At 43.9% G+C, this 12,813-nt stretch overlaps 1 protein-coding gene across 1 annotated transcript; it reads left to right on the forward strand.

The window, feature by feature from the left end:
* Nucleotides 1–1,611: 1,611 nt before the first annotated feature.
* On the forward strand, nucleotides 1,612–10,156 carry pum3 (pumilio RNA-binding family member 3). The gene is made up of 19 exons (XM_079755542.1): nucleotides 1,612–1,650; nucleotides 1,953–2,035; nucleotides 2,456–2,626; nucleotides 2,997–3,047; nucleotides 3,325–3,451; nucleotides 3,542–3,617; nucleotides 3,741–3,834; nucleotides 4,172–4,238; nucleotides 5,439–5,613; nucleotides 6,882–6,985; nucleotides 7,226–7,304; nucleotides 7,442–7,540; nucleotides 7,643–7,696; nucleotides 7,830–7,910; nucleotides 8,018–8,160; nucleotides 8,698–8,920; nucleotides 9,313–9,400; nucleotides 9,513–9,603; nucleotides 9,705–10,156. Exons 2-19 carry the CDS (start codon nucleotides 1,963–1,965, stop codon nucleotides 9,835–9,837), a joined length of 1,929 nt encoding a protein of 642 aa, XP_079611668.1. The 5' UTR covers nucleotides 1,612–1,650; nucleotides 1,953–1,962; the 3' UTR covers nucleotides 9,838–10,156.
* The last annotated feature ends 2,657 nt before the right edge of the window (nucleotides 10,157–12,813 follow it).

The following is a 12,813-nucleotide window of genomic DNA, read 5'->3' on the forward strand; positions in this document are numbered from 1 at the left end:
GGGGAATTGTATGGACACGCGTGTGAGCGACAAACAGCAGGCCTCTGTATCTAACTCCCTAGTATGGACTGGATGTTTCTGATTTCGTTGGCTCCAGGCCCTGCATTAATACCGAGTAGGCGTGGCCTATGTGTCGTATTGGCTCCGCCCTCCTCACCTGTCTAAAGGTGCTGCCATCTGTGGCTGGAATAGTTATTGCAGTTTATATGTCGGGTCCTGCCCCCCTTGTGGCTATGTATAGTAATTACAGCTTATGTTTTCGATCCTACTTCCTTGTGGCTATGTATGGTAATTACGGCTTATGTGTTCGATCCTACTTCCTAGTGGCTATTTATGGTATCCCATGTGTTTAAAATACGTAACACATTTGAAATCTTTCCTTTGTATTGTGTGCCACAACCTCCGTAATGAATATTCACGCTAAATCCCGCCCAGGGTAGCTAGGTGGGCACGCCCACTTGTGATGTTACTACGAAAATCATTCCTTCCCTTCCCTTCCTTGTACCAGCTAATCACACCCACACCTGATGGTGTGACATGAGCCCTTTAAAATATCATGTCAAATGGTCAACGTTTAAACATAAAGGTTGTCAGTTTTAGCCAATACTGATTACGGGTTTGATTACTTTTTCTTGGAAATACTGCCTCCTGGTGGCCTGCAGGGCTGTGACCATGAAGCCATTCTGTGCAAAATGAAAGGCCTTTAGCCTGGGAACCAGATCACTCTCGCCCAGGCCTCCGTCTGCAAAACAACCGGGAGTGGCACGTTGGTTTCTGCCTAGCCATGACTGTCGGGCCATAATCATTGGAGACCACTGTAGTCTGATACACGACCCATCATCGGGTCACCTCGGACCCCACTGTAGTCTGATACATGACCCATCACCGGGTCACCTCGGACCCCAATGTAGACTCCAGCCCATCGGTGAGCCGTCCTGTCGACCCAGTCAGTATTGGGACTATCTGTTGGTTATCTGGACAGCTGTGATGGTTTTGTTAATGTTGCATGCGATCGCTTCTTCATGCATATGACCTTGCATATTACAATGGGACCACTTTAAATGGGGTGATTTCCTGATCTCACGCCACTAATCACTAATGGTAAGATCATGATCCAACCCCAGCAGTCACTAATGATGATTTCATGATCTCACCAAAGTAATCACTAATGGTGAGTTCATGATCTCACCTCACTAATCACTAATGGTGATTTCACAATCTCACCCCACTAATCACTAATGGTGTGATGGGGATGTGACATAAGCTTGTTGGCCGAAGCCTGTAGCTAGTGACGTCCCTTTATAATGTTGATAGGCATGGGGTCCACCCTCCAGAACCCTCTGGTCTGATGGCAGGAGAGAGGATGAAAGGTGTGAGGATTCACGTGCCAAACTCTCTTTTGGTGTGAAGGGAAAGAGGAGAGGAAGATGCAATTATTCGTGGGTTTGGTGATAACAGTTTGCAATAAATAGCATGCGTCTTACAAAAAACACATACAACAAAAATTGGTCGTCTTGAAAGCAAACCATACAAATGAAATCAGCCGTACTACGTTGTCGCAAAACGTTGTACGACAGCCCGCAGTGATGTGATTGGCTGTGGTAACTGCCGTAAATCGAGGTTGTTAAAGGACGCATGGGAAGCTCTGAGGTAAACGTGTATATATTTTTAACGTCTTAACTTCGTTAAAAAAACGTTTAAATTGTGTGGGTAACTTATCTTCGGTCTTCACCGATACCCGAATATCAATAACCTTGCCTTTGAAGCGTTATGTACTAGTAATGCTTACATACGTGTTGTAGCTTCACATGAAGATCACTTATTATGCCATTTGGGTTTTAGAAACGTTAGAAGCATTACTTTGATTTAACTCTGAGCTTGTTAACTTATACTACCCCTGTTTATCTGGTCTGTCTGTCTGTCTGTCTGCCTGGTTTGTTATTGCGCCAAAGAAACGATAACATGGAAACAAAATCCAAAAAGACATTTTCACCCAACGGGGGAAAGAAGTTCGAAAGGAAGTTCAAAGGGAAAGGTGAGATATAAATATACATATTGTAGATAGATATAACTGATCTCTGGTTCTCTCTGTCTATCGTGCTGCTCACTATGGACGTAAGATCAACTCTGATTTCATAACGACCTCTTAATAAAGGCCCATCATACTAATAACAATCACTTAATGAGTAAACTATAAAGATCATTGTTAAAGACATATAATGACAACACTAAATTGATATGGTAATCTAGCATCGTAATGAAGACCTAACATAATAAAAACTAACTTCATATGTAATGGTATGATAGACTCATCGCACCTCTTCCTTGAGGAAAACTTTGACTTAGGAGAGAAAATCTTTCATTAATTATCAATAACCTCATTAACAGCCTAGAGAATATCCATGATATAATAACCATGTAAGCTCTTCATTTACAAGTGGTGTCATTCTTTAAGATTCCATGGGGACCAAATTTGGAGGGAAGCCAGGCAGCAAACCAGGCTTTAAAAAGCAGTTCAAACCATACGACAACACACAGAAGAAAGATGATGGGGGGAAGAAGAAGTTTGGATTCACGAAACAAGAAGGTCACAGCTTTCAGAAGAGGAAGATGCCAACAGACGAAGGTAGGAGTTCTTCTGTCTCAAAGAAGCAGTTTGTCTAGAGACTGCTGGATCTATGTATTAACACTGGACCAGTGGGGTGTGTTTAGTAGCATCTCTCTGACTGACTTATTGGGATTTTGATGGTTATCCGCATATCAATTCACATCGATTACCCGAAATGCCTCTCTCTTCCCATTCCTATCCAATAAGAATATACAGTTGGATGTTAGGATGGCATGAGAACAGCTGGATGAGCAAGTAGTAATTAGTATCAGTAGTGATTATTGATGTGAACTTGTTATTAATAGTTGTGTTTACATTTGATTATTTAATGGATTTTATGAAAAGTAATAGTACTAGGTTAAAAGAGAGTAATTGTGGCTTATTGAAGGCGGACATGGACAAGGAGTACAGAAGAAGATGAAAATGACAGCAGAAGGAGGTAGGAGAGTGTGTGTGTTTGTGTGTGTGTGTGTGTGTGTGCCTAAATATACCATTTTATCTAGTATCTGTGTGTGAGATTAAATGAAATGTCTTTGTTGCTACAGCCTTATAATTGTTACATGGTCACTGTCCCATTGTTTGGAGAGTACCCTGTACCCTGTCTTCGTGGCTTCAGCCCTATTTTAAAATACGGCTGTAGGACTTAAAATGAACCGGAAACCCCGGTTCATTTTATGAACCGGTCCACCCCTTATAGCTATATATGCTGTGTGTAGAAAAAACAGACTGGGCCGACTTCAAGGTGCAGAAGAAGGACTTGAAGAACCACCGACAGCAGTTGGAGAAGAAGGACCTCTTTGACATCATCTGTCGCTCAAAACAAATCTGGGAGGCACTGCGGAGGTACTCACACTTACACTCGCACTCACTCACACTCTCACTCACTCACACTCTCACACTCACTTTGTAATGTGTGTGTGTGTGTCTGTACAGAAAGGACTGCACCAGTGAAAAGAAAGCAAAGCTGATGGATGAGCTTCATCGCATGATCCAGGGCAAGATCAAACAGGTGACCCTCCCAACTGACTCCTGACCTCTAGGCACACCAACAGAGACAAACATGAAGTGATGAGTTTTAAATTGTGTGTGCGACTGGGTGTTATAATGTGTGTGTGTGTGTGTGTGTGTGTAGATGTCGTTCGCCCATGACTCGGTCAGAGTGCTGCAGACGTTCATACAGTTCGCCAACCATGAGCAGAGACAGGAACTCTTCGAGGACCTCAAAGGTCAGAACTAATCAATTTAACCTCTCTGTTGCCTCTGGTTACATCCATGTCTGTTTCCCCTCTGTTGCCACCGGTTACCTCCATGTGTTTCATTGGGTCTGGTCTGCCTAACAGTGAGTCTTGAACACGTTAATGCATCCCAAGTGGCTCATCGGACAGCGTGTGGGGGGGGGTTTCAGTCTGTGTCACGCACAAAAGGGGGCAGGACAAACGTTGGACTTCGGCCAAATGTCTGCATGGTTTTCCATACTGAGCATGTTGGCGGTTCTTTACTTAATGAATATGTGATGTGCTACCTAACCAATGTAATCACGTTATTGTTGTTGTCGATTAACAGCTGACATGGTGGTGCTGAGTAAGTCCAAGTACGGCCGACATCTGGTAAAGAAACTCCTCATGCACGGGTGAGTCCCCCACCCCCCCAGCTCCTCCTCCCTCCTGACTGCTGTCCACTAGGGGTGTAACGGTACACGTAGTTGTACCGAACCGTCACGGTACAGGCACTTCGGTGCGGTTACAGAGGTGTACCGCGGTTCGTAAATGTGGCGTACATAGCGTTAATATGGCGAATGTAAAGGCTTGTTTTGCAATGCGGAATTTTGAACTTGAAGTCGGAGTTCCACCCGGACCGTTTAGCCAAAGTATACTACTCCGACTCTGTAATCCGCTCAGCAGCTCTCCGTCGGGATGTCGGATACGCAATGCAATTCGCCGCCCGATCTATCTTATATGTTGACTACAAACCATGTAAGCAGTGTTGCTAATAAACTTCCAAAGCTTTTCAAATGTTATTTGGTGTTTTATTGGTCCTTAAGGTGCAAAGTAAACAATGTACAAAGTAATTAAGGTGCAAAGTCAAACTGGAGAAGTGATTCAGGAAATGATTTTGTTAGAGGACCAATCACAGCCCTTGCCCTCTCCGTTGCATCGACAAATAGGTCCATGGCGTCGACGGATAGTTAAAAAATATTGGATGCGCACGTAAGCTACGGAGAGGGTCTCCGACAGGCTCTCTGGCTTTGGAGAGGGCTATCCGTGTCTACGTACAGCACTTTAACATGCACACGCATTTGAAAAGGCACCATCCAGGTGTTACTATCACCGTTGCTGTGGAAAAAAAAAAGAAATGTGCAAACCCAGCTAACAACACTATTTCAACAACCCCTGTCTGGGAATTCAGAAATGCAAATGCTATAACCAAGTTTATTGGTGTCTTCATTGCTGCTTATCTACGGGTTGAGAATCAAGCAGTTTTTTTAAAGTTTCCCCTTAACTATTAACCGTACCGTACCGTGACTTAAAAATCGAGGTCTGTGCCGAACCGTGACTTTTGTGACACCCCTACTGTCCACACATCAGTTATGTTAGTAGGACTGTACCCACAGTGGTTATGTTAGTAGGACTGTACCTAGGTGGTTATGTTAGTAGGACTGTACCCACAGTAGTTATGTTAGTAGGACTGTACCCACAGTGGTTATGTTAGTAGGACTGTACCTAGGTGGTTATGTTAGTAGGACTGTACCCACAGTAGTTATGTGGAAGAGAGCGACAGACACACACTAAACGCCCCTTGTCCTCTGGGTTTGTTCTGGTTGCCGTCACAGGAAGAAGGAGCTGGTTGCCGAGGTAATGCAGACGTTCAAAGGAAGCGTGCGTCCCATGCTTCGCCACGCCACGGCGTCGGCCATCATCGAGTACGCCTACAACGACAAGGCCGTCCTCGCCCAGAGACTCATGCTGACAGAGGAGCTGTACGGGAACACCTTCACCCTCAGCAAGGTACACACACACACGCACACACACACACACACACACACACACAGCTTGTTACTAGTTAGCTACCAAGTTAACTAGTAATAAGTAACAACACCTTCTGTTCACTTCCCAGAGTGTCCGACCCTGGAGAAGGTTGTGTTAGTTATTAAAAGGGATTAATATTTATTTATCGATACCACTATCGATACTTTTCTATTAATTGGTGGAAATACGACACGTTTTTAGTGATGAGGAAAATATTTAGGAAATAAATAATTTATTTCCTAAATAAATAATTAAATATTTAATTAAATTAAATATGTAATTCTTAATAAATATTGACATCAGTAGTTTTAATTATATATACTAAAATGATTAGAGCACTATACAACTGTATTAGTAATACAGAATCATGAGTTATACAGTATTACTCATGTTTCTCACCAAAAACTCAATTTACCGTTTCTTTATGTTACAATTGAACGCATCATGATAACCTAACAGTCGTTTTGCTGAGCCAACCTCAACACATCTCACGCAACACATCTGAAACTTCATTTATTTCAAGATAACTAGATTGTATGCTGCCAATTACAACACCGATTTCACAATTTGATTACTATTTTTAACTGACGGGACTAGCGACAATGTCTGTGTGTGCGATTACCGCTCATACTTTGAGTGGATGATTAAGAAGGGCCCGTCTGTGGTGCGACAGGAGAAGGAGGAGACAGAGTCTTTTCAACTCGCAGACAGTCGAAGGTACTGCATTTGGCCTTTATTTGATGCACAATGCTAATGTGCTTGGCCATTGAAGTTGTGTTCCCCCCTTTACAATAAATGATTTTCGCCCTTTTCGCCCGTTCAGCCATCCTCGCGAGCAAAGTTAACTGCTAGACTTCACTTGTTTAACTTTTAATACCTATTTGCTTACAATTCTATTCAAAAACATTGGCAGACACGCTGCAGTGATTGGGTTGATTTTATTTAAATGCCGTGACGCGACTCAAGGGACACATTACATTACAGAAAAAAAAATAAATGAACGACGGGACTCAATTTTGATTTTCGGGTTTTAAAAAAAGTTGAACCTGGTCCTAAATAGAACCAGGTTTCGATCCCCATCCCTAGATGTTAACTATTTAACCTGCTGTGGTCAGTCCCCATAGTGTCTGACCCTAGAGAAGGTTGTGTTAGTTACTAACTAGTTAACCTGCTGTGGTTAGTTCCCAGAGTGTCTGACCCTAGAGAAGGTTGTGTTAGTTACTAACTAGTTAACCTGCTGTGGTTAGTCCCCAGAGTGTCCGACTCTAGAGAAGGTTGTTGCGGCCGATCCTGACAAGCTGCTCCGCATCCTGGATGAGATGAAGACCACACTCACACCCATGGCACAGAAGTAAGACATTTGCTTGTGTGTGCAACCTGTGTGTTGGTAATGTGTTTGTGGTGTATTCTGTGTGGTGTTGCAGGCGTGTGTTTGTGACGTGTATATGTATTGTGTGGTGCAGGGGTGTGTTTGTAATGTGTGTGCGTGTGTGTAACCTGTGGTGTTGCAGGAGTGTGTTTTTAACGTGTTTGTGTGGTATAACCTGTATGTTGATAACGTGTGTGTGGTGTAACCTGTTTTGTGTTGCAGGGAACAGGTCATCAAGCACTCTCTGGTCCACAAGGTCTTCCTGGACTACTTCCTGTGTGCTCCTGAGAAACAGAGAACGGTGGGTGGACTAGCTTCCTTGAGTTGGTTAGTGGGAGTTAGTATTAACTCTGTGTGGTTCTGGTTAGTAGGAGTCATAATGACTGGTTGGTGTGGTCCTGGTTTGTCGTGGTAACCCTTTCTGTTGACCCTCTGCAGGAGATGATCGAGGCCATCCGAGAGGCCGTGGTCTACATGGCGTACACACACGACGGGGCCCGCGTCGCCATGCACTGTCTCTGGCACGGCACCCCCAAGGCACGTACACACACACACGCACACGCACACACACACACGGTGCAACGTAATATAGTTGATGTAGCGGTTTTTAACGTGTGTTTTCTCCCCACTGTGTTCCAGGACAGGAAAGTCATCATCAAGACCATGAAGACGTACATGGTGAAGTTCGCTACGGTAAGACCACTGTGCCAGGTTTGATACATTTGACAATGTGTGAATCGATAATCAGTGAATTGGTCTTATGTGAGTGATATTTAAATTTGCTATTTATTCAATATGATTAATGAATGGTGTTCCTGTTGTTCAGGGGGAGTTTGGACATCTGGTCCTGCTGGCCATATTCGACTGTGTGGACGACACCAAGCTCATCAAACAAACCGTCTTAGCGGTAAGACGGCCACAGTGTTCCTCCTCCCACGGGGGCCTCCCAGACTCCCTGACCACACTCATTTCTGATGTCAGAGTAAGAGCCCTCTCTTCCTCTCCACCCTGTAGGAGCTGCTGACCTCTCTGGACGAGGTGATCAAAAATAAGTATGGAAAGAAGGTCCTGCTGTACCTGCTGAAACCCCGCGACCCCGACCACATCCTGCCAGAGGTCATCAAGTTCCTGGAGAAGGGAGACAGCAACGCACACAGGTGACCGACAAATGAGTTCTGGGTTTGATGTCTCGGCAGAAGGAGGTGGATTCAATGTATTCATTAAGTGCATCGCTTCTGTTTATCTTTTGAGGCAAATAATGAGATGAATAACTTTGATATTTTCTATACTTCCAATTAAGGAGTTGTATTAAGGAGTTGGGATGTTTTCAACGTTTCTTGTAAAAAGTGTTTAATGAAATGTTTGCAAATTTGTCTTGTAAAAAGTGTTTAATGAAATGTTTGCAAATTTGTCTTGTAAAAGGTGTTTGATGAAATGGCTTCAATAAGAAATTAGAAGTAAATCATGTGATGAGTAGCTTTTATTATTTTCATTCTTTCCAATACATTTTGTTGTATTTAATATACTCTGCTGTTCCAGTAAAAAGGAGTTGTGTTAAATAGTCATATTCTTCCCGGTAAAAGGAGTTTTGTTTAATATACTCCTCAATGTCTCCAGTAAAAAGGAGTTGTGTTAAATAGTTTGAATCTTCTGGTAAAAGGAGTTGTGTTAAATATACTCCTTCATGTCTTCAGTAAAAAGGAACCAGAGATCCGTAAGAAGGAGCTGCTGGAGGTGGTGTCCCCGCCCCTGCTGGAGTATCTCCGTGACAACGCCGTCACCATGGTGATGGACAAGGGTCTGAGCGTCATGGTGAGAGACATCCTGCTGTCGGCGGCGGGGGACCTCCGGCCTGCCATGAAGGCCGTGGCAAAGCCCGCCTCCCTGGAGCTGGTCCCGGGGGGGATTGACAAACAGGTGCGTCGGCCTTTCACACGTTGGCACGTTCAAACCGCAATAGCATCCGAGTACAAACTCACACGATGACCGTGGTCTCAGCATCATCATCACACACACGTCATGTTTACATGAGGATATTATGGTGTGTCTGTGTTGTTGTTGTGGTGTGTCTGTAATGGGTTTTTGTGGTGGTGTGTTAATGTGTTGTTGTTGTGGTGCGTCTGTAATGGGTTTTTGTGGTGGTGTGTTAATGTGTTGTTGTTGTGGTGTGTCTAATGGGTTTTTGTGGTGGCGTGTTAATGTGTTGTTGTTGTGGTGGGTCTGTAATGGGTTTTGTGGTGGTGTGTTAATGTGTTGTTGTGTAATGTGGTGTTATGTTGTGTCTGTAACGTGTTGCTGTGTGTCTGTAGCTCCACATGGCGGAGCACCCGGCCGGCCACATCGTCCTGAAGTGGCTGATAGAGAACGACCAGGCGCTGGCTGAGGACGGTAGAGAAGGTACTACCTCTCATTACTTCACAATAAAAGCCCTGCAGAGGCTTTAACATGCCGCTGGGAAGCAGCTCAATGAACGATGAATGTTGTACGTTGCCGTCTGTGTGTCCCTCAGAGCGGTTCAGCAGGATCCTCCTGGACACGGTGGGGGAGGAGCGGCTCAGCACCTGGGTGGCCATCAACAGAGGGGCCCTGATTCTCTGCAGGTCAGCATCAGGGTCTTCATGTGGTCCGTCTCAAGGCTTGTGTTCCTACTGTAAAGTACTGTGGTTTAAAGTTGTATGTCTTTGTGTGTGTGTGTGTGTAGTCTCCTGAAGTGTGCTGACCAGAGTGTGGTGGAAGAGGTCCGGTCGGAGTTGCAGGCCATCGTGCCTAAACTCCGTAAGATGACCGACAACAAAGGAGTAGAGAACCTTCTGGAGCAGCTCACTGCTCAGTGATACTGAGCACATACATCGCACCACACACGCATACCGTCTCCAAGCGTTGTTTTGAATGACTCTCCCATTCAGATAAAACAAATCATTCAATAATGAAAGCAGTGAGTAATGTCATGCCGCTCTACAGCGCGAGATAGAAGTCCTATAGGCTGTTTGCTCGGGTTCCCAACCATTACATCTGATCCTGGTTAACTGTGCCGTTTCTATTTGCAGAAATAATTGAATAATAAATGTAAAAACATTTCTTGTATGTGAAACCTGTGAATTATATAAGTTGTACTTACTGAAAATAATCAGTGTATTAAATTAGCTTTGTTGACATTTGTGTCATTCATTTTTCAACTTTTACTATTTGCTTTTTTGTGGTTTGAAAATTTGCATTACTTTCAAAGAAATTAAACTGTCAAGTTACACTTCGAATAATTTAATTTCATTGGCCTACTATTGGGTATTACACCAGTTGGCGACCATCCAAAATACAATCCTAAATCGGAAATAATTTAGAATTCAAGAATGATTTTGTTTTCATATATTGAAGGAACTCTCACCTTAGTGTCCGCTTGGAAGGATATTATGCATTGATGATTGACTTTTCCAATGCTTTATACAGTATGGTCTAAAGGTACGGCCACACTGAACGCGCGCGCAATTACGCGAGACCCGCCGAAGAAGTAGTCCGCCTAAGACGTTGACGTCGCTTAGCAACCGAAGACGCAGGGGTTGTTACCGGACTACTACCCATGCAAGTGAACGGAGCGTTCCACGGCATTGAGAAGACCCGTATAATAAAGGCCTATATTTCTGTTTATGGCATAGATTTCTCCTCAGATTAGGCCAATAAAGCAATGACTTAAAAAAAAACAAACTCAAACGCTCGATCAAAGGCCCGGCCCGAGGATAGTGGTGGGAAATATCGGCCCGACCCGGCCCGCGGGTCGGCTCGGGCAGAGAATCTAAACTCTAGTGCATGACATCCTCCGTAGGCGCTCACAGCTGGGTGAGTTTCACCACCTCCTCATCGTTTCAGCACAAACTGAAACGACGACTTGGTCGTCCATGTTCTTTCTGCTTCGGTGCGTCCTCCGTCTCTCTGCTAGTGACGTCGGGTCAAGCTCAACGCTGATTGGCTATCGCGGCTAAGCGTCACGCGTCGATGCGTCAAAAGTTCGATTTTTTTGAACTCCGCGCGTTGGTGGTGCGTTGGGAGCGTAATGTAAGTGCGTATAACGCGTCTACGCGCCTACCAATGGTTCCGTATGCAAAAATGCCGATTTTCAACGCCTCTAACGCGCGTAACGCGTTCAGTGTGGCCGTACCTTAATATAGGACGCAGTGGCTGCACAATTAAATTATATGGCCACGTTTCACCTCATTTTATATTTCCCTGTGAGAATATAGTCTTACTACCGACATCTGAAAAAGAATGGCCGGTGCGGGTACCAGATTGACTCAGGGTCCTAGATGCGCAATAATGACGCACTTCCTTTAAAGCTGTATTTTAAATGCGCCTGCGCGTTTCATTCATTCCTATGTTATTCCCAGGTATTAACGATCTCCTTTTGTCTTCTAATCTATAAATAATAATCTAATGTACAAAGATTGATCAGATAATATTTGTGGCTTTAGATTGATGGCTAACGTGAGCTAATAAACGTTGGGTGGGGGGGGGGGGGGGTTTTCATCAATATAGGATTAGTTTTGTAGGTGATAATTACTTTGACATATGTGAAAACAAAAATATATGTGTAACCGAGTATATATATAATACATAAAAGAAGAATCGGTTAACTCCATTCACTGAACGGGGTGATCCACTTTATTTCCAGCGCTCCCAACAGAGTCATAAAGGCGACCCACACACAGACACTTCCGTTCTCCTCCTTCAGAATAAGAGTCCCTAACAGGAACTGGGTTACATATGCGTTCATCAGTGCTTTTAGACGTGTTTCCAATGGCGTTGTTTGTGCGGAAGAACGGGCTGCGTTCAATGAAATGAATACGTCATCAATGAATACTTCAAGTGTCGATACGTCATATGTAAGCGCAGGACCCCGAGTCGATCTGGCAAGCAAGTCAATCTGGTACCCACACCGGCCGACCACAAATAGGAATAGAGCGGCGAAGTCACGCCCCTTCCGGTAGAGCCCATGGGACCTATGAGATCGAAAAATATGAATGGGTTTCAATGGAGAGAAAGTAATTATTTTCTGGTCCCAACCCAAAACTAAACATTTTCGTGAAGAAGTTTGATAATGTTAGGTTTTTTCCAAGGGGAGGATAAAAGCGTCAAAAGAGGTGAAAACCATTAGAAGTCGGGGCATGTGGAGAGTTTCAGTTATGCCGATGGGGAGATTGTCGGTCTTGTCCACGCCAGTCGCAGGGAGCGTGACGGCACATACGAGACATGTAGTCTTTCTCATTGTGTTTTCTCTACAGCCTTGAACAATTGCACAATAAACGGTCAAACTCTTTACATGAAAAATTATAATTTAAATCCACAAACAACATATGTGTAATCCGGAGCATATAAAGGCTGGGACCAGAAAATAATTACTTTCTCTCCATTGAAACCCAGTCATATTTTTCGATCTCATAGGTCCGATGGGCTCTACCGGAAGGGGCGTGACTTCGCCACTCTATTCCGCCTACACAACGCGTAAGATGCATATCGAAATGGCAAGGAACCTCACTGCAGCAGCAAACAGAAAAACGAAACTGAGGAATGGAAGCTTCATGAACTTTTATGCAGCTTCCAATATAGAATTGTACGATGTATGTTCGCCCAATAGTGTGATACCCAATAGGAGGCCTATGAAACAAAAATATATTAAGTTTACTTGAACATTTGAGTAAAGTAAAAGTAAAACAATAATTACACCAATATGTCAACAAAACTATTTGAATACCCTGATTATTTTCAGGAACTCATTGTTGTGTGTCATTTGTTCCGTCCCGGAATTATTATGGTGTGACACA

This window comes from Pollachius pollachius, assembly GCF_949987615.1.
Source record: "Pollachius pollachius genome assembly, chromosome: 18".
NCBI lineage: Eukaryota > Metazoa > Chordata > Actinopteri > Gadiformes > Gadidae > Pollachius > Pollachius pollachius.

What these genes read in the sequence shown, in the direction of transcription:
- pum3 (XM_079755542.1), top strand. Translation starts at nt 1,963, where the DNA reads ATGGAAACAAAATCCAAAAAGACATTTTCACCCAACGGGGGAAAGAAG. An exon ending in TCCAGGGCAAGATCAAACAG is followed by an intron (nt 3,618 to 3,740) that starts GTGACCCTCCCA and finishes GTGTGTGTGTAG; the next exon opens with ATGTCGTTCGCCCATGACTC. An exon ending in GGGGCCCTGATTCTCTGCAG is followed by an intron (nt 9,604 to 9,704) that starts GTCAGCATCAGG and finishes GTGTGTGTGTAG; the next exon opens with TCTCCTGAAGTGTGCTGACC.